We start from the raw sequence: 24,181 nt of genomic DNA, 5'->3' as shown, positions 1-24,181 counted from the left end.
GATTGGGATTTGTATACATAACAGTCTCTAGAGTTCACAGAGAATGGGTGAAAAACGGAAAACATCCAGTGGCCTTGCTAGTGAGAGAGCTCAGAGGAGATTGGACAGACTCGTTCAAATTCACAGGAAGGTGACACGACAGTAACTTGAATAACAACGTGTTACAACAGTGGCGTGCAGAAGGACCTCACTCAACACACATGTTGAACCTTGAAGTGGATGGGATACAACAGCAGGAGACCATTAAGTCTCAGGGTTTCATTGGTGGCATGTTGGTAAAGCAGTATGAATGAAAGTATTGTTCATAATGTGTGTGTCTGGTTGAACAAAAATCCTTAAATCTCAAAAGTTTATGCCTCACTTGTAAATGCGAATACAAGTGTACTGTGCTAGTGGGCTGCGTTGCATTTCTTGTACTGTAAGTTAAGACATTGGTCACATCAGTTAGGGAAATGGGAGTCCTCAAAAGAGGACTTGAGGAGTTTGAAAATGTAAAAGATCAGATCATTCCTTAAATCATTTTGTGATTTATGTAACGGTAGACAAAATGTATGAATATAGCTGTCATCGCATACTCCATTTAATTGCACAGCATAGATCTGTTTTCATTTTAAACCCTGCAATTTAACTACTCCTTTTATGGGCAGTCTGTGGTTATTAGATGACCTCATAACAGTCCTATGTATAAGCAGCTCTCAGGAATCATGCGTACCATAGTGAATCACTAAACTCATGAATCGCTGTAAAATAAATAAGCTCTTATCTTTGCTTTAGGAAACAAGCTCTTTTCCCCCATAAATGATTTCAAATGTTAAAGATTTATTTTGAAAAAAGGTTATCCACTGGGGTGGCTCACACTTGGAAAAAGTTATTTGAAAAGGATATTTCATACTGCTGATCACTGTATGGAGGGGGTTTTGCCTTTTGATTACCTGCTTTAGTTTTGTAGTCTGAATTTCTATTTTTAAAAAGGCCGAAAGATTGCTCACTCCGTGTTCTGAAGGTTGGCTGGTCTCAATGCCAGCTAAGCCGATAAATACATTTACACGTTTCTAATGGCGGTGGAGGTGGAGACGTTCTGGTGTACGGGAGATCACAGATGCAGTGGAAACTCGGTGCTGTGGAGATAATTCGCCCCCTATTTGTATCATCTCTGTCGTTATCTGATATCTGGTATCTGCGTGCTGCTTTGCTTTTTACTTTTTGCCTCATCATTGCCGTCCATTCCTGGTTTAAAGTCTGTGACGGTTGAATGTAGATGGTTCAGTTTTCAGCATGCAGTGTGGAAGGATTGGTTGAAGGACACCGTTACAGTTGACACAGTTGAGAGCCTAAATTATTTCTGAACGCATTGGTGTTGCAAGGATGTCCTTGTCAAAGTTGGTGTGACCTGCTTGGATATTCTTAAAGTCTGACATCATCCCAGAAGTCACGGAAGTGGTGAAGGATGTGGTAGCATTGCGCAGTGCTGGTAGACAGACTCTTGTAAACGGGTTGTAATTTCCTGTCCGGACATCTGCTTGTGTGACGGGAATGATGGAAACCGTGTGGCCTAACGGCTGGACTGTTAGTATAGCTCAGTAAGATTTGTCTGCGCTAACCAGCCTCCCAGAATGAGGTCTGTGAGCCAGGAGAGAAGACAGCAGCCAAGTGAAATACGAAGAGGAAGAACATATAGTTTATTGAACCCCGTGGGGTAATTTGTCCTCTGCATTTGACCCATCCTAGTGACTTAGGAGCAGTGGACAGCCACAGTGCAGCACCCAGAGAGCAATGTGGGGTTAAGGGCCTTGCTCAAGGGCCCAACAGCTGTGCGAATCTTATCATGGCTACACCAGGGCCACCAAATTTCCAGGTCCCATGTATTTTAGCCACTATGCTACAGGCAACCATGATATTAACCTCTTGAAGAGTAGACTTTTTGGATTGCTTTTTTAAAAACTCTTGAAGTCCATTGCTTTAATTTACCAGTGGTGATTGTTACATCAGCAGTAGAATGGTCTTAATGTTTTTGTGATCTTAAAGGGTTAAACTGCACGATAATTTTGCACTGCACTGTTGCTCAATAAACTGAACTGATGTTTAGGGAAGTAATCTGTGGCAGTTTAATCGCTTATCTTTAGCAGCTACTCAATGCTGCTTGCTGAACCAGTGGGTAGACCAGAATACTGAAGTGATTTTGTTTGATCTCAGTAAGGTCAAAACAACTAACTCTTCTGCCAGCATCACAGATGTACTACTGCCAGGGAATGCTACTTTTGTTTTTCCCATTTCTACTTTCAAATGTGGAGTTGCAATGCTTAAGTTCCATCTCTAATTCTCCATTGTCTCTCTCCCCCCCCCCCCCCCCCCCCCCCCTCTCTTAGTTTGGGCTGTCTGAGGCCCAGAGCTCTAAGCCCACCATGAGCATCATCGGAGCAGAGGACGAGTTCTTCGAGAACGACCTGGGTCCCGTGAGTGCCCCGTCGCGTCTGTAGGGTTCAGACCTGGGTTCAAATGACATCTGTTTTGGATGGAAATACTTTTCTGTGCTCTGTTGATCGTGCCTGGTCCATTTCATTGAGCCTGCTAGGAGGAGCAAGATGGGGTGGGGCTTACACTTTTTTTCTGATGCATCAGGCATGCTTGGTCAAACACAGAAAAGTATTTCAGTCTATAACAAAGGCTATTTGAACCCAGGTCCGGTATGGTTTGCTCGGGCTTCAATGTAGTAGAACAGTGGTCCTCACTCCTGGTCCTGGAGAGCTGCAGGGTGTGTTGGCTTTTGTTGTTACTCAGCACTTAATTGATCATTTAAAGCAGTGAATTACATCTCGCCTCACCTGGTTTCTTGGGTCTGAATTGGTTGCTAATATTAAGGCGAAAACAAGTGCCAGCACACCCAGCAGTTCTTCAGGACCAGGAGTGAGGACCGCGGCGGTAGGATATTGTCAGGTGGTGTATATGGATGGAGGAGTTGTGTGTTGGGGTGTCGGTCTAATGCATTTGGTCTCGGTGTGGCCCCCTCAGACGGTGGACGACGATTGCGTCTATTTTAACAGCATCGAGCTGCTGAAGAACAGGCCCACTCCCCTGCTGGTCTTCCTGCAACACGTGCTGCTGCAGTTTGACACTGCTCCTCTGGTGAGGCTCTCTCCCTCTCTCTCTCTCTCTCTCTCTCTCTCTCTTATCTCTCTCATCTCTCTCATCTATCTATCTATCTCATCACTCTCTCTGTCTCTCTCTCATCTCTCTCTGTTATCTCTCTGTTATCTCCCTCATCTCTCTCTGTCTCTGTCTCTCTCTGTTATCTCTCTCATCTCTCTCTCATCTCTATGTTATCTCTCCATCTCTGTCTCTCTTTCTCCCTGTATCTCCTTCTCTCTCTCTTTTTCTCTCTTGCTCTCTTCTCTGTATCTCTCATCTCTCTCTTTCTCTCTCCCATCTCTCCTCTCTCCATCTCTCTGTTGCTCTCTCTTTGTCACTCTGTCTCTCGTTCTCATTCTCTTTCTCTTTCTCTTTGTCTCCTCTTTCCCTCTCCCTCTCTCATTCTCTCTCACATTCGACACATACAGCTGACCAAAGAGAAGGAGGGAACAGGAACAGAAAGAGGGGAGGGAGGGAAGGAGGGAGCGAGACAGTCCGTCTTGAGAGTTCAACTTGCCTCAGTTCTTTCATTTTCTAAAATGTGGCATTCCCATCCATTTTGTCATTTTATTACATTTGTATATTTGTATGTCAAATATATATATTTTTGTATATTTTACCGTATGTAGTCTCGGCTGAAAACAGTGTGCGATATGCATAAAGTCATTACACATTTAATAGCTCCTGTGCGTAGCACGCATTTTCCGACAGCCCAGAGCAATTTTCCATCGTCCTGGCTGTTGGCGAGTCCTCTTCAGCAGTGACAGCAGAGAAAGACTAATGGCCGCCAGTGACTCAGCTCTGTGTGAGTTTGAGCCACGTCAGGCAGCTCCTCTGAACGCACTGAAGTGCGCCTGTGAGGCTTCTTTAATCCGCCTCCTTCCCCTTCATGCCGAGCACGTGACCCGTACAGATGTTCTGCCCTCCCTTCTCCCTCCCTCCATCCCCCGCTCTTTAAATTGTTGTGCACGACGGTCCGCGCAAAGTGCATTGTTTGTATGCTGTCGCGTTAGGGGTCATGTCAGCCATCTTGGCAGTGTGTGCTCAATGAGGTGTGTTGGTGGAGAATGGGCAGAAATATAAGTCTGATGAATGGGATTAAAAATGTCCTTTTAATCAAAAATGTCCTTCACGTCTTCTCCCTCTCTCTATCCCTCCACATCCCCCCGTTCCTTCTCTTTCCCGGTCTCCATTCCCCAGTTGTGCTACCTCCACGCTGACGTTTTTAAGTCCCTCAGTGCCAAAGAGACCAAGAAGCAGTTTGGGGATTTTTACAACACATTCCTGGACAAGGGAGCAGTAAGTAACCAAATCTGTGGACAGGCTTGTACGTTGTGAATGACTTCATGTTCTCGCCCTGGGGGTCAGCGATTTCAGGGGTGTCTGCCCATCTCTGATTTCGTCGTCGATTACACTGGTTACTCTGTACTTTTCCCTGTGTGTTTACTATTACAGAAGGTTAGTGTGTCTCTGACCTAGTGTGCACCTCTCATGTGTTTTCGAGTGGGTTGTGGCTTCTCAGTTTTGGTGGTTGTTCTTATTTGAAATTCACAGTAGTGAAATTGACAGACGGTCTTTTTCTTCTTTTCAGGCAGATTTTCACTTTCAGTTGTTCTTCAGGAATATGCTTCTCAGACTTGCACAGATATCTGGGGCGGAAGTGCTTAACCACTTCTGTGGTTTTTTTGGGGTCATTCTGTGAATTTGAACGTTATGTTTATCAAGCGGGCCAAATGTTCAATTCAAAAACATTGCAACCCTACAACCAGTAATGGCTCATCAGTAGGAAGTGACATGTTTGCTGTAGTTAGTTACAGTTATAGTTATGGTTTACAGGCCTTAAAAACATGTTTAATCACAATTAAAAATTGACTTTAATTGTTGATCTGGAGAAGAAAGATCGATAAAATCTATTACATTCTTGTTTGGTTTTGCTTATTTGATGGTAGTAATGGGTGTTTTATGATGTGTGAAATTGGCAAAGCAGTCTCTGTGTATCTGTTCTCATCCCCGTTCTTCACTGTCTGTCTCTCACTCAGATACTCAGAGTGCCCGTCCCCTCCCATGTGTCAAGTGAATTCGGTACGCTCTCAGACTTCCCTCATTTACACCCCGATGTTACTACTGTACCCTAATTCAGCCAGTCTCTTCCACCTGCCCTCTCCTCCGTCATCTAGATCTCTCTCCCCACCCTTCTCCTACTCCCTCATTAACCGCTATTGCTCCAATTCCAGCTCTGTATACATGCCGTGTTCCTTTTCCACTTCGCTCCCTATATACTCTTCTGTTAGTCGCTTGTAAATCGCTTTGGATTAAAAGCATTACATTACATTACATTACATTACGTGGCATTTAGCAGATGCGCTTATCCAGAGCGACATACAACAAAGTGCAAATCAATCACAAGAACGCAAAAAGTGCAAAGTGCAAAAGTAGACCTGAGAGGACAGTATAGTTCCGAGTCCTAGTGTAAACATACAGAAATTCAGAACCCTTGAAGAGTACAATCAACATTCAAACTAGCATACCACTGTTGGCAGCTAGAATACAACAACAGCCAATAAAAACAACAATACCTATACAAGTAACGATATCTATACATAAGTGCCATTACGGTCTAAGGCTAAAGGTCTAAGCGTCTGGTAAATGACTAAAATGTAAAATGTAAAACGTTAGAATCCCCCACATACGATCTACCGGATTGGGGCGGGGGGTTCAATTCTATTTCATTCAATGCACTGAAATGCAATTAATTCTCATAGATCGTTACAGGAATTTCACGACTCAAGAACTGAGTTTGGGCTTGACTGAAATTAACCCCCAATAGACTGCCTTTCCTGTGTCCTCTAGCACTTCTCCTGTTAACTCACTCTCCCACTACAGTGATACGGTCTATCTCTCTCTCTCTCTCTCTCTCTCTCTCTCTCACTCACTCACTCTCATATTCCAATTGAATCATATTACTGGCTGGTCACTGAGTTTAAAGACTCCTTTTGCGAGAGACTTGTTAAGATAAGCGCCAGCAACCTCCCACTGCAAGACGATTCAAAATACTATTCACAATCTGACAGGTTTTTTAATGTGTGTATGTGTGTCTCAGAACGCACACGTCTGGATGGCATCACTGAGGACCAGCAGAAGCGGTTCTCTGTGGACATCCAGGCCCAGCTGGTACCTGACATCATGCGGCAGCTGGACGACTTCAAGTGAGAATGCGCTCATTGGTTAACCAGATCACCACCAACGAATCAGCAGCTGGCAAATCTGTGACAAAATAGGACTATGAAAGTGTTTCAGTCCATCCAGCTTTTCTGTGCAGTGTATGTCAATATGCATGTAAAAAGTGATTATTATTTGATGCCTGTTAAAAATCCATCCATCATCCAGTAAATGATTTAACAAGAGAACCAATGGATATTTAGTTGCAGTAATTTACCTGATTTCTCGAAGAATAGTGCCGAATGTCTGTGCTTGTATTTGGGGGGGAAAAAAAACATTCAGCGAAGAAAATAAATGACTATGGTGTGGCTCGGTGCCTGAAACGCCATTAAACTACTCGATCCACCTCTCTCTCCTTCTGCTTTAAACAGTACTGTGTATACTAAACCCCTATTCCAACCCCAAATCCTATTCGCTGCACTGTGCTAATGTACTTCGCTCTGTCTGAGCCTCCGTGCTAACCCGTCCTTTGTTTCCCCGTCCCTTCCCAACATCCCCAGGCAGAAGAGGATGATGGGAATGATTCTGAACGAGGCGGAGCTGCTGGAGGTGGAGTCCCACCACCCCACCGAGAGGATCCCCACGGAGATGAAGGACAAGGCCGTGGCCGAGTCCCTGCTGGAGAAGTGGTCCGACTTCCCGTGAGTTCGCTAACGTGCTAATGTGGCCGACGCAGCTGCTGCACGCAGGCAGCTCACGGAGGAACGGTCAACCTGGGAGGAGCAAAAGCAAACTATGAACAGTGCACTTATTTTTTTTTGGGGGGGGGGGTTATTTTAACCTTCCTTTGTGGACATTTTTATACATACCATTTTATTTTTATTGCTCCTTTCTTTTCTCGAATTCTTATTTTGTTCTTCTTCCTCAATGGCCGGAAGTGCAGTGGTCAGAAAACCGAGTTTGCAGCTCAGTCTGTATTGCCATTGTCCCCTTGAGTAAGACTTAATTTGAATTACTGTATTCGGGGCAGCATTTAAACCCGTATGATGCGTGTGTTCTCATGCTAAGCAAACCGTGACCCTGGAATTATAAGGTTCTGTCTGCGTTATGAGTAGTTTTGAGATACTGAGCTTCAAAGCGTTCTCATCATAACTGAGCAACACAGCAAAACTGAAATGCAGGGGAGCCCTTCGAAGATCAAAATGACTCACACCCTAAAAGGACTGAATGTACAATATCAAAATCCTATCAAATTTCCCTATGAACAACATATTTAGGACACTGACACATTTTTCAAAAATGTCAGTTAGAACCTTATAAGTCTTAAGGTCTCAATGCTCATCATAGTGCGTTTTCGCTGAAGTAGCAGGCAAACAAGGGCACTGTTCGCTCACTTTACTGCACAAGAAGCTGATATTCACCTTCCTACTAGTCATTTTACTTTGTGCATTTATCTTTGCAACTACCCAGTAGGCGGGTTATTAACGCTACACACATTTTCCTATCAGCTTTAATTTGCACTCTTCAGTATCGCGTCTTAGCGTAGCGACGATTAATATGGAAATACCGCAGTTCCGCTTTAGCCCCTGTCCGAGCCTCGTTTGATACGGCGTCTTTGTGACCCGCTCTATGACTTTTCATGCCGTCAGAATAAATGTAAATGTAATGGCTGGAGGGTGGAATAGTCCTTTGGCCTAACACTGGGGGGGAGGGTGCCTAAATGCCTTGTAATGTAATGTAATGTAATGTAATGGGGGGACTTGAGGAGCATCAGCCCCCCCCCCTATGCCAGCTTAGCCTGTTGAGCTTGGAAGTGGGGAGAAGGTAGGAGGAAGGGGGGCTGAGGTAGAGGAAGGGAAAGAGACGGGAGTCAGCGCTGCCACGCTGGCAGAAAGGGGGACGGGGGAGGGGGTTTCCTCCATGGCACCCATCCAACCAGGGGGGAGGATTACTGCAGTCTGACTGGACATGCGGAGGGTGTTCTTTCTTCACCGAGAACCAGGGGAAGGGTTGCTAGCACGGAGCCTACGAGTCACTGCCTTGGCGTAGCAGCTAATCGGGGCCGTCAGGGATTTCAGTTCTCACTTGCCTGTGTCGACTGTTTGGGATTAAAAGTGATGCAGAGTATTTTTCATAGATCAGAACTAGCACACTGCAGTTTTCCTTACTTCCTGGTAGTTAATTCAAGCTATTTTTTTCATATGGATGTTGACCCAAAAAGTATAGGACTAAACTATGGTATTGAGTAATTGAAGCCTTTTGCTTGCACACAGTATTTTTCTTGATTTTAAGATTCTGGATTAAGAACTGACAGCCAATCAGTGTTGGAACAAGGACTTTATTGTGACATCATACAGTGATGTCATAACTGAGAGAACGAGCTAAGGCAGTTAGACTAAAACCTCTTTCTGTAACATACAATCATCTCTTTCTTTCTCTCTCTCTCGCTCAAAAAGCCTTGAGTCTTTAATTCAAACACATAATGTCTGTGTTTTCTCAACTCTTCGCTCTCCACTTATATGACAACATACTTTCCTTTGCCTCTAACCAAGAAGGGAGCCTGCTTGCACCTGATTGGTTCATCCTGGGAAACTCCACATAAGTCCCTCCCTTAATTATCTTTGAAAGCAGAGATATCCTGTTTCTTAACACTTGGCAGGCATATTGCATCAGACAGGCCATTTTTTAACCAAGTCCAGTTGAGAAATACCGCCTAATAGAATTGGGGGGAAGAGGAGACATTTATTCAGATTTTATTGAATTGAAAAAGTATTCTTCGTAATCCAAAAGTGCAACTTTGTTGATAGTGTTTGTTTTCCTAGCAGGTCGGCAATGTATGATGTATTGCATGGTTTCCGATAAGAAACAAATGCATTTGCTTTAAATTCAAATGCAATAAATGTTTCATAATTATATTTGAAATAATGTTAAATATTTAGACTTTCCAGACATTTTGAATTTGTGCCTTCCTTTTTTGTTGGCTAATAATCAGGTCTGTTATTTTCCTTCAGTTCCAAACACAAGATGGGCTGGGTTTATTGCAGTGCAGGAAAAACCCGTTTTAGATTTTGCCCTACTTACTACGCACAATCGAGAGCGTGACGAGCTGAACGCTGCATTAGCGGTTAGGCTAACCCACCTGACTGGGTGTGTGGCTGCCCCGTCTGCAGAGGGACATCTGTTGCCAGCTTTTAAAGGGCCAGTCGGGTTCTCCTTTGTCACTGCAGCTCTGCTTCATCATTTCTGTAGTTGAACGTGCCTCATCATTGTCGCCTCGTGTGCTGCAACGTTTGTTCAGAACTTATTCTATTTTGCAGTAACAGCCAGACCGAGAGGATAAATGAATATAATGAACATAATTAATTTAAGTATACAGTAAAAATGTTTGAGGGACACAGCACACACCCAGCCCCTCCCAGGCTAACAGTGGCATGAATGGGTTACAAGTGAGTCATCGACCTGGAGAAAACTGGCAGCCTCTATGTAAATGGTAAATGGTTGGCATTTATATAGCACCTTTATCCAAAGCGCTGTACAATTGATGCTTCTCATTCACCCATTCATACACACACTCACACACCGACGGCGATTGGCTGCCATGCAAGGTGCCGACCAGCTCGTCAGGAGCATTTGGGGGTTAGGTGTCTTGCTCAGGGACACTTCGACACAGCCCGGGCGGGGGATCGAACCGGCAACCCTCCGACTGCCAGACGACTGCTCTTACTGCCTGAGCCATGTCGCCCCTACCTATGTATGTGCCCTTGGAGATTGAAAAGTAACAAAAGTTTTTTCTGGGTAAAAGTCAGTTGCCATTTTAAGCGAACCACTGGGAAATATTTGCGAAACCGAGCAAAAAAACCCCCAAAAAAACCTTTGCTGGCCATATTTGTGTTTTAATACAGTATGCAAGCTCTGGTTTGCTCGCCATACGTTTATGTGTGTGCAGTTGTCTGTGCAAATCAGATTCTCCTCTGACCGTTTCTCTTCTCTTCCAGGCCCGGCTTTGACGAGGACAAATAGTGAGTTTTTACATTCTGCATGGCTTTTCTTTCTGGCTGCAGTGTGAATGCATCCCTGCCACTCTGTGGGTCTGTGTCTGACTCCCGAGCCAAATAAATCCTTTTAAAAATGACCACTATAGACAAAAAGTATAAAATGAGGTGTATGATAAGATGGTAATGTGTGTACGTGTAGCCCTTATTTCCAGCCTCTGATTGTTTAGAAAAGTGTTACTTTGAGTCAGGAATGGGTCGCAGGGGTATATGAGGTGGGTCCTGGAATTAGTCCACCGGGCTATGTTAATATTTGTATTTGACAGGTCCCGGAGAGGTACTAAATACATCATTTGGGACCCAATCTTAAGAACCAGTGGTTCAGAATATGTTTACCTGGAGATTGCAGATGGATATTTTCTTGTGTAGCCTCCTGTAAGCTTCTAGGTTTAATCCACCTTTGCTCTTTCGCAGTACCGCCATCTTTACAGCCCTGGTTTCCTACATGAAGCACTTGGGCGTGAAATACAGGACCCACGATGGCAAGAAGTCCAGGGGTTTCTTCAAGATAAAGGTAGCAGACGCTTACAAATGGAAATTCATGGGCATTGCAATTCAGTGCAATATGAAGCAAATTATGTGGGTGCCCTTTAGCGTAGTGGTTAAGGTACACGACTGTGACCGGCATGGTTGGTGGTTCAATCCCCAGGGTAGGCACAATAAGATCTGCACAGCTATTCACCACACACTGCTCCAGGGGGAATTGTCTCCTGCTTAGTCTAATGAACTGTAAGTCACTTTGGATAAAATAGCCAGCCAAATAATATTTAATGTAATTATATAGACGAGACAAAACTATATGTTTTATAGAAGGCATATCTCTAAATTACATTTACCAAACAAAAATGTAAAACAACTGGCTTACTCGGGTGGGAAAGTTTGCTGTGAAATGAAAGTTGTGTTCGCTGTGGTTTTGGCATCGTACGTCATATCCTCGTCAATGCGGGCCGGCTGTTTCGACGTTATGATATCGGTGACATGTCCTTGATATCCAGCGGGGCCGGCAACATGGAGGTAAAAATGCCCTGCCTCCATTTCAGAATCCCCTGATGAGGAGGTTTGAAGACTCTGCCAGGCAGAGGTTCCACAACATTCCCTGGATCGGGGGCAGCAGTACGTCCAGCTTGTATTCCTGTCTAATGTACCATGACCCCAGTCTACACAAAAAATTGCTGTCTTAACAAGCATTTTTAGTCTTGTAATGAGGCTTAAGGTCTTACTTTTTTCTCTCAAGTAGAAAATATTTGCTTGTTGTAAGTTACTGTTTGCTTGACAAGTGAAATTGTCTGACCCCATTGGCAAATCTTGAAATGAGTCAAACTTTCTCAACTCATTGGCAGTTTTTTTTCTCATTTAGCCAAAAATGTTTACAAATAAGATTTTAAGTCTAAATATAAGACCTAGATACTTGAAACTAGACTGACTCATTTTTTTGCAGTTTGTGTTTGCGTTGTTCCCAAATGGAGCTTGTTTGTACAATGGATCAGAGGGAGAAACAAACTCTCATACGCTGTATTATTATTATTTTTTCAGATGAAATCAAACCGTCTAAACCGGAGAACGAAGGTACCTCAGCCTGCCCCTGCTGTTCTCCACCCACTCCCCTATTATTATTATTTTTTTAAGAGTAGTCACTTACTGTTGTGAATCAAAGTTATGATTTGATTTTTCATATATCCCATTAGTGAAAGAGTTGCTCTTGAAGTCCAAACTCTACCCCTGCTTCCTCACCTTTTCTGCCCTAATATATTACATTTTCCCTTTGTTTTGTCCTCCTCACCATCCCGCTGTTTACGCACAGGTGAAAAAGAGAAGATGACCCCTCCTCCCCGCACTGCGGCCGCTGAAACCAGCCCCCTGCCCTTTTCACACAAGAAACAAGCGTCCATTGTGGCTCCAGGGGGTCACCAGGGGTCAGAGGGCAGTGAGGGTTCAGGGGTCAGCGTCAGCGGAACCCCCAGCCAAGATGCCTCCCAATCTGATTTTGGTAAGAACGGGGGTTGAAATGGGGTGAAGGTGGAAATGAATTGAATATGGATGTTGGGGAGCAGTTCCCCTCAAAATCTTAAATCTGTCCTTAAAATGCAATTGAATAATCATGGGAAAGGCATATATGGTTAGAGAGTCCTATACACATTGTGACAAGTATTTATCTCTTTCTCTCTCCCTCTGTATGCTCTTTCTCTCTTAATTCTAATGCCAAAGCATTATTTAAAAGGAAAAACATGGAAAAAAATGGAAATGAGAAAAAAAAGAAAAAATCAACTCCAAGCATTTAGTTATGTAGTATAATTATAATACTTGCAAGCAGAGCAGGTAACAGATTGTGCAGTTTATCTGTACAGTGTGTATATTGGTCATATTTTTATTGGGTGATGACTCACTGTCCCTCGGGTTTGGGACATGCTCTAAGTGGGGCTGTTGACCCTTCTTCTAGAAGGATTTGCAGCTCTTCCAAGTTTGTCTGGGAAATAAATGATTTATGCATTTTGACAATTTGCTGAAATATAATTTTAGGGTATTTTCAACTGTCTAGGAGGAAGTGCATCTCTGTCCACCTCTCCTGTCTCACAGTGACCACTTAAATGTTCCTCTTTGGGCAACCATTTTGACTGTTAATGTCTACATCTTTAAATTGCTATGGTGTGGTTACTGAGCCTGTACTTGGTCAGTATTTCTTTTAATGCTAGACTGCTAGACAAAAGCTTAATGATACACTTTGAGGTACAATCAGTGTAGTACAGGGTAGTCCAAGGTAATCACAACTTTAAACACAAATTTACTGTCCTGGCCCAGTTTTGACAGTATTTCTCGAGCAGTTCCAGATGCTCTTGCTCTGTGGGCAACAGCAGCACCAGGTCATCTGCATAACTTTAGTGTTATTTTGAATATGGAGCCAGGAGCTGCAGATAGTTCCAGCAACTCCCCAACTCATTTATATAAATATTGAACAAGGTAGGACTTGCAGCCCTGCCTCACCCCACGCCCTTGAGTGAAGTATTTTGTTCTTTTTTTTGCCAATTTGCATTGCACGCATTTCACATATATTGATTTCATATCATATCATACGCTTTCCCCCTGCACCACTTGGCAGAATGTTGCAGACTGCAAAAAGCTGGCTATCTTAACAACCTAACTAAAACGTGAGTTAGGTTGCTTACCTCATTGGTAATATTTTGGCAATATTATAACAAGATTTTAAATCTCAATGTCAAATGGGTTTTGATTGTTCCTTATTGCTGATTGTTCCTTATTGCAAGACTTAAGCATAGAGAACATTTCCATCAGAAGACATCTCATTCAAACCATTTTGCTTCAGTGTTGGCTTTACTTTCATACGCTGAATTGGTGTCTTTGGCTGTGTTGTTAATGTTTATGGCGGGTTTTTCTTCCCAGTGACTCAAAGCAGCTGTACAATGTATGAGTGTCCAATGTTTTCACTCCAACAGACCTGCGTTTCCACCAGTTTTAAATGAACAGAGAAAAACAGGTTTGCTTTAATTGCTGATTGGTTGAAAATTTAATTCATCATTTTAACTGCCAGATTCATGCCACTTTGTTTGGGTTTTAATTGTGTAAAAAGGAAACCGTTAATGAGGTTAGTAATTTCAAAGGAAATGACTGCTTTAGTGAATTCTTCCATGTCGTCTGCAGCCCATCTCTGTGCTTGCTTGAGATTATACAGCTCAGGGCTGTGCTTCAGTGTTTCTGGGTTGTCTTGAATCTTTTCAGGTACACATTGATTTGACAGTGGTCTGAAAAAGGGGTTTTTGGTCTAACAATGAATGTGAGGGCATAGTCGACTACACTAGTCCAAAGAGCTGAGCAGTACTGTAAGTGAACTTTCCTAAAGAGTCCCCTCTGATCCTGCCATTACGAATGTACAGGCCTAAGGCTTGACAGAGATGCACTAACTCCCATTTTTATTACCATTTTACAGCACGGCCAGGGTTGCTTCTTTGAGTTGGTATTAGATTTAGAGGGGTCTGTCCAAATATATGTCTTCTGCCATTGCTGTTAATCTGGCTCTGTTCCTGTCCTTGTTTTAAAGTCTGAACACGGGAAAACATCATCACATGACTCTTCCCCTTTTAATCTTTTGCCTTTGCGTGTTGGGCCTTGTTTTACTGGGGCGATGTGGGCTTCCAGGTCTTCCCTAAACCATATTATGATTCCTCCAGAATCTCTGACATGCTTGAAATTAAATTAGGATTTCTTTATAACCAGAGGGACAGTGAGTCAATGTTTCTAATAAAATGTATTATATCATAAATGATTGCATTTTTAATAGTGAGGACTTGTGCTCTTGTGCCCAAAGGTTGATGAGCACATATCCCGAACATTCATAAAACAAATTTAGAGTGATTTTATGTATATTTTCAGTAGTCAATGTGTACAGTTTATAACAACTAAATTTAAAATCTGTGCTTTTAAAATAATAATAGCTTCCCTCCTTTCTGCTTCCATGAGCATGAATTCACCGGTTTGCTGCAGGGGAGGCTGAGGTGGCTCTTAAGCTGGCTGTATACTGAAATCCAACTGCAGCCGCATGCAAACGTGTGAACTCATTGCAGGGATGAAGTGTTTGTTTACTGACACTAAAGATGAGTGCAGGTATTAGGAGAGGATAACCACAGGAAACACAGAAGTGATGGGGCTTCCTGCGCCATTTCATTAGAAATGTTTCAGTGTCATTTATAGATATATAGGGTGTTTGGTCTTCGACTGAATGTGTGAAAACATTCTATTTTTAATGTTTTGAATGGCATGCATGTTTGTATATTTTGTATTTTGTTAGCTGTGATAAAAGAAAAAAAGAAAAATGTTCTCCGCACTGAGAACAGCAAGCAATGGCTGCGGTAAAGGAACAGAAACGGCAGATAGACGTTGATTATTCAGAAATACAAAGACAAGATGTCCGCTCAAACAGATGCGGAGACAGGACGCAGGCAGGTTAGCCACCCCCGTGATATTTTTAGACCAATTGCAGGCGGTCTCTGCATTGACACTGACGTGTGAACATCTTTGCTAGTTCAGCCAGGAGGGTATATTAGTGCACTGCGGTCAATGCTGAGTTTTGTTTTCCCCTCAAATGCGGCATTTACCTCTTGCAAACTAGCTGTAGTTAATTTCTGCAGCAAGTGTGCATCCAGCTTTCATCTCTCCCAACTCCTGAAAACAGCAGTGGTGGTGGGGTTTGGGACTGGGGGACTTGTGGGGCTGGCCTCTTAGGGCCGCTGCATAGCTGAGCTGCTGCTCCTGGGGGCTCTGGGCCTGTGTATGGGGAGCCTGGGGGGTTGGGCTGGGCTGGGCTGGGCTGGGCTGGGCTGGGCTGAGCTGGGCTGGGCTGGGCTGGGCTGGGCTGGGCTGGGCTGGGCTGAGCTGGGCTGGGCTGGGCTGGGCTGGGCTGGGCGCTGAAGGCCAGAATGTACCCACATGCTGCTGTGCTGGTGCGGTGGGGCTGGGGGCAGGAGAGTCCTGCTGTACTGGGCTCTGCTGGGGGAGGGGGGAGGTGTGCTGGTGGGGCTGCGGCCCTTTAGGGACTTGATCCAGACTCCCGGTCTGTTCAGGTGCGGTGCGTCATGCAGGGGTCCGGGGCAGGGTGGTGTACCAGGCGTGAGCTGGTTACGGTGGCGCATCCTCTGGTGATCTCGGCATATTGATGGCTGCAATGACGCGTCTCGGCGTGTCTACTTGGGACAGCAGTGTAGGGGCCGTCAGTCGTCACTCTCCCGTGTGGCCCTCCCTCCCGTGGGGCCCTCCCTCCCGTGGGGCCCTCCCTCCCATGTGGCCCTCCCTCCCGTGTGGCACGGGCAGTGTGCCGCTGTAGAGCTCGCAGGTGGCCGCTGCGCGTCGCGATGCAGACCGGGCTCCCCGGTGCGGCCCACTTCAGCAGCTGCAGGGCCTGTTCGCTGTTCGCACAGCCTAGTGCTCTGACCCGCCGGCCTGAACGTCCTGAGCGTCCAGCTGCTTCCCGCTGGAGTCCGGGAGCAGGACCGCCTCGGCGCTGGGCTTCTTTTTCTGTGCGTCTGTAAGGCTCTGTGTGTCGGTAGGACGTTGTGTGTGTGTGTGTGTGTCAGTGTGGGGCTGTAATTTAAAGGCATGCTATGTAGGATTTATTTCCTTGCTTCGCTCCTGTGTTTACGACAAAGACCACAAAGCTCTCCCACAATTAAAACAACTATAGGTCTTTTATTCGGGCTAGTTGTCGGTAGCTTTGTAACATACTGCAGACTTCTGGAATCACGTCTCTCAGAAATTCAGCAATACTTCATTCATACCAGTCAAGCATTCGCGACTATGCCAAAATGCTTGGCTGACATTTCTGATAGCAAAAACTTTGCTGTTACGTGCAAAAGAAGTTGTGCGGTAGCTAGCTTTAGCTTTTTGCCGCATGGCAAAATGATGTAACATAAGCAGGTATACTCACAAACGCATCAATTTATTGTAGCTTTTATTTATTCATTTTTTGGCACCTGTACATGGTCTAGCTTTGTGTATCTAATGCAGCGAATGTCTCTACCACCGCTCAGCTACTGTAGCGACCTGGATGGCTGCTTTTCTCCTTCAGCAGATCAGGGAATTAGATTAGATGACGTCCTCCTGCGGCCTACCAGCCAATACCGGCAATAAAAGCGCTCGCCTGAGAAATGCAATGTTTCTCCATTGATATTGGTCTGCAGGTTTCCAGAGAAAATTCCGGAACTTCTACAGCACGGTGTGATTTTGGTGTGAATCTTATACTCCACCTTTAAGTTGTTATTTTGTAAAATATCAGACCCACAGCAAGTTCTCAGGCCATCGTGGCCAGCCAGCTGATGTTACCAAGCATAACTGAATTTACTTATGCAATAGCAGCAGCTACCTAACTACTGAATGTTGACTGGCCATTTGGTTAGCAGTTAGTCACCAAGGCCACCCTTTCTTTCACTAACACACCATTGTACAGCCAGTATACATTTCCTCTTGTGCGCCTCGTCCTATTGGCCACATACTTTTCACATACAGTGCAGAAAGAAAAAAGGGTCACGCCAAGAAACGTCAGGAACACTTTTTAGAATAACGAATACAGGTAGCTTAGCAAGGTACTGGACAGAACTGAACACAGTCACATAGTATCAGTGCATCATACAAATTACTGAGCATGGTTGTTGTTGTTTTCTTTTCTTTTTTTTATCCTGCATAATATGCCTTTAAAGAGTAAAGAAACAGCAGCTATTGGCCTATCCCTACCCACTTCACAATTTGAAAAGATGCAAATTTGGGTTGGGGTGGGTGTGGGTTAAGGAACCAGTCAGTGATTATGACTCATAGGCACATAGGCGTAGCCAGTGAGTGTAAAAACAATCCCTCCCCTGTCAAGAAAAAAGAAATGGCATCACTGTTCTGAATAGGGACCTGCCGTAGATGAAGCTAGCTGCAATTGCTATTTTCTTATAATGTCAACTAAATAAAAAAAATATTTTTCATAAAGACCAGCAAAGGTATTTCGGCAAAATAAAGCATATAGAACTCCAGTGCTTATGCTTATCCTCATGTGGTAACCGAGTAGATCCAATTATCCCCTGACATCTTACTTACTTCCCCAGTGAGGGACAACATTGATGATCTTTGCATGAAAAGTAGACGAACATTAGCTAGCTGAGATTTGTTCAATGTTTCTGGGAGATGAGACATTACTAATGGGAGAGGAGGATTAGGGTTGCCTTATAATTTGGGTAAAATTAGAAAATACTGTAATTATAAGACTAACGTCACAATTGGAAAAGCTAATGTACGGTATGGTTATAAAAAATAAAATAAAAAAAACGCTAGGCTAACTACTATACTAACAAACTATACTAAAATGGCAAAAGTAGAGCTAAAGAATGAATCTCTCTCGCTCTCCCTCTCCCTCCCTCTCTTTTTCTGTCCCTCCCTCTCTCTCTGTCCCTGTCCCTCCCTCTCTCTCTCTGTCCCTGTCCCTCCCTCTCTCTCTCTGTCCGTGTCTCTCTCTCTCTCAGGGCTGCACACTCGTTCTGATTCCCTGGTGTTGGACGTGGGGGACGTGTCGCCGGCGTTCCAAGGGGGGTTGCCCATCCCGGAGTCCCCCAAAACTATCGAACCCGCCCAAGAGGACAGCCTGGATGGAGACAGGTAAGACGGGAACCTGAAGACAGATTGGCCATCACCGTGAGAGAACAAAACGCAATGCAGAAACAGTTCACGTTAAAGACTGGAATTAAATACACTCACGTATGATACAGGCTCCATATAAGGTCTGGGAGGCAGACCACGGTGTAATATTCAGCAGCTGCCCAGCATCGTTAAGTACACTGAGAAGCGCCTGACATTTAAACACGGTAAAACTCAGCAGCGGGGTTGACTTTTCAGTTTTAATCATCACACCTCGGTTCACTTGAAGGGGTCGGGGTGAAACTCCCTGGGGTTGGCGGCTATGCTGTGTCCCTGCTGTGTGCTATCGCTCTCGCTGCTGCCACTGTTGCCGCAGAGACAGTGCAGGAATTTGGAGATGGCCCCTAACTGGGGGGGGGAATAAACAAGCCCAGTTCCTACCTCCAGCCACCCTATCCGAACCTGCTCTGCACTGTTTTTTTTATTCTTCATCATCACCCCATCTCAATCTCTCTCTGATGCTCTTTCCTTCTTTCAGTGTTTCAATTAACCACTTGTCTTTGTCCAGTTTCCAGTCTTAATAAATGTCTTTCTACTGTAGCTGTTGAATAATGTACTGTAAGTCCATAGCACAGGCATTCTGTAATATATTAAAAGCACCGTGTGTTATTTTGGTGTGTGATTAAATACTGCGCACATTTTACATCGTGGAATTATCAAACATATGAATATATGTAAAAATATACCTAAATATAAGTGAATATATTAACACCTCGGGTTGCTATCAAACCATCATCAATCAGTCATTCTATCCATGTAGAAGGAACATTTTAAACCCATCCAGGCCCTTTCTTGGGGGTATATTTTGTGGTCCATATTCCATCAAGGCGAATGTAGGTAAGGTTACGAGCTATGAATAAGAAGTTAATTTTAAGTACACTGAACAAATGTATTTTAAAGCGCCCATATTTTGGAAAATAACATTTCCCTTTGGATTATAAAGCAGTTGAAAGTGTTATAAAAACATTTGAAAAGTATCGAAACGGGCAGCCCCCAAATAAATCCACATATCCATATGAAGAAACTTTGCATTTATACAAGCTGTTTGTACTTCCGTGACATCACACCATGACATCATAACACTGCACTCTTTCAGCCGACCTTGTAGCACATGCAAACACACGGCACAGACGGTGTTCATTTTGTAGAAGCTAGCCAGCCAATCAGAACATGGGTTCATTGATATCAATGAGCCTTAAAGGCACAGTAAACAGCCTGTTCTTAGTAAAGCTCATGAGAGGTGGTGAGACTTCACATGTAACAGGTAGTGGATAAAGATTGTTTTTGGTACAGCGACGTTTTTTTTACGGATATCAGGAATAAAGCACTAAAATAAAACACTGGAGAAGTGCACAATATGGGATCTTTAAATCAGTTGAACCATCCTGAAAACAGCTCTGCAGCCCAGCTTATTTATTTATTTACTTAGTTTTTTTTAAATCCGCAATGTGTCTGTTTGTTGCTACTAAACCAAGTCCTCTGCCACGCTCGAAGCCACTGCTATGTGTGTGCGCGTGTTCTGCTCTGCCACAGGGGGGCGCTACGTTGTCTTGTGTGGGCCTGTTCTGTGCCGCATCACATTGCGAGATGGGTTCGAAAATGCATGTCCTCACCCACGGCCTAGTGTTGCAGCCTCTCTGTTTGTTTGGGGACCGTCACTTGGTGTTGTAGTTGGGTCCACTGTTACTCCATGTGCAGGATTTTTGCTGTTGGCACTGGAGCGTAGCCTAACGCCTAGGTTTCAGCACCTTAAAGGAACAATTCCCTGGGTTCATTCCATATGTCATTACTTATATTTATTGGGATAATAGTCTGTGATTAATGAAACGTGGGCTACCTGCCAAAGGCAATCTTCTGATTTGGCATTCCTAATACAATTCCCAGCAAGTGTTTTTCATCGACACCAGCAAGTGTTTTTCATCGACATCTCAAAGACGTCATAGACAACGACTTTGCAAGGAACCGTGGGAGCCTGGGGCTAGGAAACATCGAAATGACGGTCTTTCAAGATCAAATTTCAAAGATAAAATCATATCATGTCTATTTTCCTGATTGACATATTTTTTTAAATTATGACCGTTCGCTGAGAACCTGACTGATATGCTTTAATATTAAACGGGCGTGGAGTTCCACCCAACTGTCACCGAGAGTAGTTTGTGTAGGTATTAAGAGCTTTATCTTGTCAAGCGGGTTTCAGCTGCATCACCCTAAGGGTGTTTGTATTATATCGTCTGCAGATAGTAATGATACTTCAACTTTTTGGGGTGAATTTTTCCTTTAAGATTCGTATGTTTGAGTCGTCCCTGTGCCTGTTTTGTTTGCGTCGAGCTGTGTCCGCTCTTTGCCAACCTGTGTGGCGGTCTCTATGTGCATGCTGCACGCGCGCGGTGGTCCGTCTCTGTGTAACGGGGGGCTGGTTTTCGGGGGTGTGTAACGAAAGCGTTGTCCCGTGTTTTTGCAGACGCAAGCCAAGGTGGGTCTCTGCAGCAGTGGAGCGGATTCTCAGCCTGGCCTGGCCTGGCCTCAGTGCATTACAGTCACTCACAACACCATGCATGGAGTGCACAGACTTACACACAGAGGCAACACCAAAAGAAACTCATCGTAACATACTTACTGCTACGCTTAAATTAGCGTTTGTACACATGCACCTTAACAGCAGTGCATCCATTTGTGACATGCGTGCATGCACGTGCACACACACACACACACACGTGCGTACAAGTACACACAAGCATGGCTAAGTATTGTTTTGTTTTTTTGGACCTCAGTTATGAAATAAATCCGATTGAAAGTAGGAAGGCTTGATTGTTGAGACTGGAAATCTGATTACGTGTATGTTGAAAAAGGATCAACCTGTAGATTGGGAATGTGGGTCATTGCACATTTATGCTAAAGGATCTTTGTGATTGGTCAGTTCTGATTCAGATGATGTAACAGAATGTGTAACAGACACACTAGTATTGTGTCTTGGTTGGGGTGTTTATACTTTGGTCTGTTGATCACTCTGACTTTTTCCTGCATCATGCTTTCTCTCTCACCATTTTTATTTTTGTTTGCCTGGATCTCTATCGCTCTTTACCTTTTACTTTTCTTTTGTTTACCCCGCAAACACTCCACGCCCACACCTCTCCTGGTTTAACGTCATCTCTCACCCATCCATCAATCCACCTTTCATCCCTCCATCCCCATTCTCTGCTCTGTTTTCACCTCCTCCCCCTTCTCTGTCAATGAAATTCCTCCTCCTCTTTCTCTCTCCCGTCCCACTGTCCCGCTTCCTGTTGGGGCTCCGCCTTCTTTTCACTCTGTCCCACCCTCCTCCCGATCCCGCCCCTCCGCTGTGGCTCCGCCCCCCTGTCCCGCCCCTTCTCCACCCAGGACGTCGTCGTCGGTCCGGCGCAGCGAGAGTCTGCACAGCGAGAGGCGCCGCTCAAAGCGTGGCTCCGCGCGGGAGAAACAGCCGCGCTCCCGCAGCGACGTGGACCTGCAGGCGGCGTCCGCCATGCACACCCTCTCACCCTCTCCCCACCGCACGCCCCTGTAAGGCACCCAGTGGGACAGGGAGAGGGGACGGGCCCCAGCCTGCCGCTGTTTTACACCCACTGACCCGACTGGGTTCCTGGACCCTTCACTGCATTTACAGTGCACACTGAGAGAGAGGGAGTGGTCACAGTATCACTGTAGTGGGAGAGTAAACGCATCTAATGGTGTAGTGTTTGCTGGCTGGGGAACACAGGGAAGGTAAAGGCATTGGGGTCGGTTCTATTTCAGATCAGTTCCGTCCAAATTCAGTTCGTTCATTTCAAATGCCCATAAAGATCTATGATTTTTTCAATAAATTCATTGTATTCGAGTCCACTGAATTAATTGACACCTACTCTGGTAGATACTATCTGGGGGGTTCCAATAGAACGGTTTAGGGGAAGACATGGGAAGGGAACACAAATTGTGTATGTTGTGCTGGAATTGGATAATGGGCGAGAGGAGAGGAGGGGAAGGGTGGGGAAAGAGATCCAGATGATTGAGAGGGCAGTTGTTTCTATAGTTACCCTTTTTTTTTTTTTTGCTGTATCTGTGAAACTTGTTTTCCCCCTTCTTCCTTTCCTTTTCTCGTTCCCTCCCTACCCGTTCCTCTCTCTCGTCCGACCATCAGCTCTGACAGTGGGTCCGGCCCCGCCGAGGGCTCCTCTGGCCCCCCCTCGCAGGTCTCCTCCCCCCAGGAGGAGCTGGAGCCCCGCCTCCTGGAGCTGGAGCAGGACCCCCCCAACTGGAGGGAGCAGGCCCCTAGCGTCGCCCTCAAGAGCCTCAGCAAGAAGGAGACCAAGAGGCAGGAAGTCATCAACGGTGAGAGAGGGTGGCTATACCAGAAAAGCAAAGAAAGGGACAGAGCTTATACCTTCTACATTAGTTGGAGGTGGACTATGAGGGGTGTGCATGCATTCGGCACCACAGATGTTGATGTCCACTAGTCCATTCTGGGTGAAAAGTCGAGGCCCACCGTAGAGCACTCAAGTCGTCCTCACCTCCAAGTGGTCTCCCTGGAAACTAATTGCCTTGCAGTGTTAGGTAAACAAAGCTCTAGAAGGAACACCTCGAAAACAAACAATCTACCTAGTTCAAACACATTGTTACAGAAACTGCTATGACTATAAATATGAGCAATACACCTGCAGTGGACTTGGGGCAAGTTATTGGCAGTATAACCACTTCTGATAAAAGCCACTTCCTGAGAATTAGCAGTGTCTTTCCAAGGAGAAGGCCAGCACCCAAATTGAATGAAAACCAATGAGCTTGTTTGAACTCTTTAAGTACTGCAAACTTTCCATCCTTTAGTGCTATGCACCAACAAATGAGGCTGAAATGGAGGGAAAATACGACTTGTATGAACAGTTACAACATGCTCTCAGTGTTTGGTGATATGAAGGCCCTGATATAAATACCGCCTTTGCACTGGAACTGAAAAATCATTTTTTGGGTCTCTGGTTTATGGGAAGAAAAGGAACAAGGAATGGCTAACATCCAGAACATGGCAGAAAATGAAAGAGGAGACAACTACGTGTTCAACGACTGTTGAACACTAAATCGCTAAGGCTCCAGGAAGCGTTAAAAAAAAAACAAGGATGAAGTCATGAGGAATGCCAGGAGTGACAGGAGAGAGGAAAGGGTAGAGCGGGAAAGAGAGGAGGACAGGACAAGGGGAAAAGGCTGATGAAGCTGCAGCTTGGAGACATCAGAGTACTGTGTATATGACCACTAAACACGTCTGTGGACCAAGCAGTCTGCCCCTGTGAAAGACAAGAAGGGATATATCATTGCCACAGAATGTCAACAAGCTGCACGTTGGCTTCCAACACTTCCAAGCAGTACTTGGCCACCCTGATCCAGAAGAAACCACAAATCTGCCAGATACTATTCTCAATGTTGACACCAGTCCGCCCAATGAAGACACAACTGCCATTAAAGTGATAAAGAATGGCAAAGCCTCTGGCATTGATTCCATCCATGAGAGAGGGGAAAGGGTCGTCTGAAATTATTCTGAGGATGCTGAAAGCTGTCAGCCTCAGTGAATTATGTCATTGCAGAAAACGGGTCAAGGGGCCCAATTGTCAAACTCTCTTAGAAGGGTGACCTCCGGAATTGCGACAACTGGCAAGGTATCACTTATTGTC

General features: G+C 44.8%; 1 protein-coding gene across 2 annotated transcripts in view; it reads left to right on the top strand.

Moving 5' to 3' along the window:
* The window catches only part of LOC133136398 (rho guanine nucleotide exchange factor 1-like), a 45,845-nt gene that overhangs the window by 8,677 nt on the left and 12,987 nt on the right, over positions 1–24,181 (top strand). The window contains exons 2-16 of one of the 2 annotated variants that reach the window (XM_061253855.1): positions 2,367–2,453; positions 3,010–3,123; positions 4,327–4,425; positions 5,166–5,208; positions 6,227–6,332; positions 6,846–6,986; positions 10,281–10,304; positions 10,752–10,851; positions 11,378–11,450; positions 11,871–11,903; positions 12,139–12,324; positions 18,341–18,473; positions 20,974–20,985; positions 21,891–22,052; positions 22,666–22,856. In XM_061253855.1, the coding sequence (XP_061109839.1) occupies positions 2,403–2,453; positions 3,010–3,123; positions 4,327–4,425; positions 5,166–5,208; positions 6,227–6,332; positions 6,846–6,986; positions 10,281–10,304; positions 10,752–10,851; positions 11,378–11,450; positions 11,871–11,903; positions 12,139–12,324; positions 18,341–18,473; positions 20,974–20,985; positions 21,891–22,052; positions 22,666–22,856 (1,468 nt within the window). In that variant the 5' untranslated portion in view covers positions 2,367–2,402. The remainder of the gene's footprint in view (positions 1–2,366; positions 2,454–3,009; positions 3,124–4,326; positions 4,426–5,165; positions 5,209–6,226; positions 6,333–6,845; positions 6,987–10,280; positions 10,305–10,751; positions 10,852–11,377; positions 11,451–11,870; positions 11,904–12,138; positions 12,325–18,340; positions 18,474–20,973; positions 20,986–21,890; positions 22,053–22,665; positions 22,857–24,181) is intronic. The other variant, XM_061253856.1, reaches the window with a different exon arrangement.

The sequence above is a fragment of the Conger conger genome, chromosome 9 (genome assembly GCF_963514075.1).
Source record: "Conger conger chromosome 9, fConCon1.1, whole genome shotgun sequence".
Lineage (NCBI taxonomy): Eukaryota > Metazoa > Chordata > Actinopteri > Anguilliformes > Congridae > Conger > Conger conger.
Note: the sequence above shows the minus strand (reverse complement) of the source record. Positions and strands in the feature narration are given on the sequence as shown.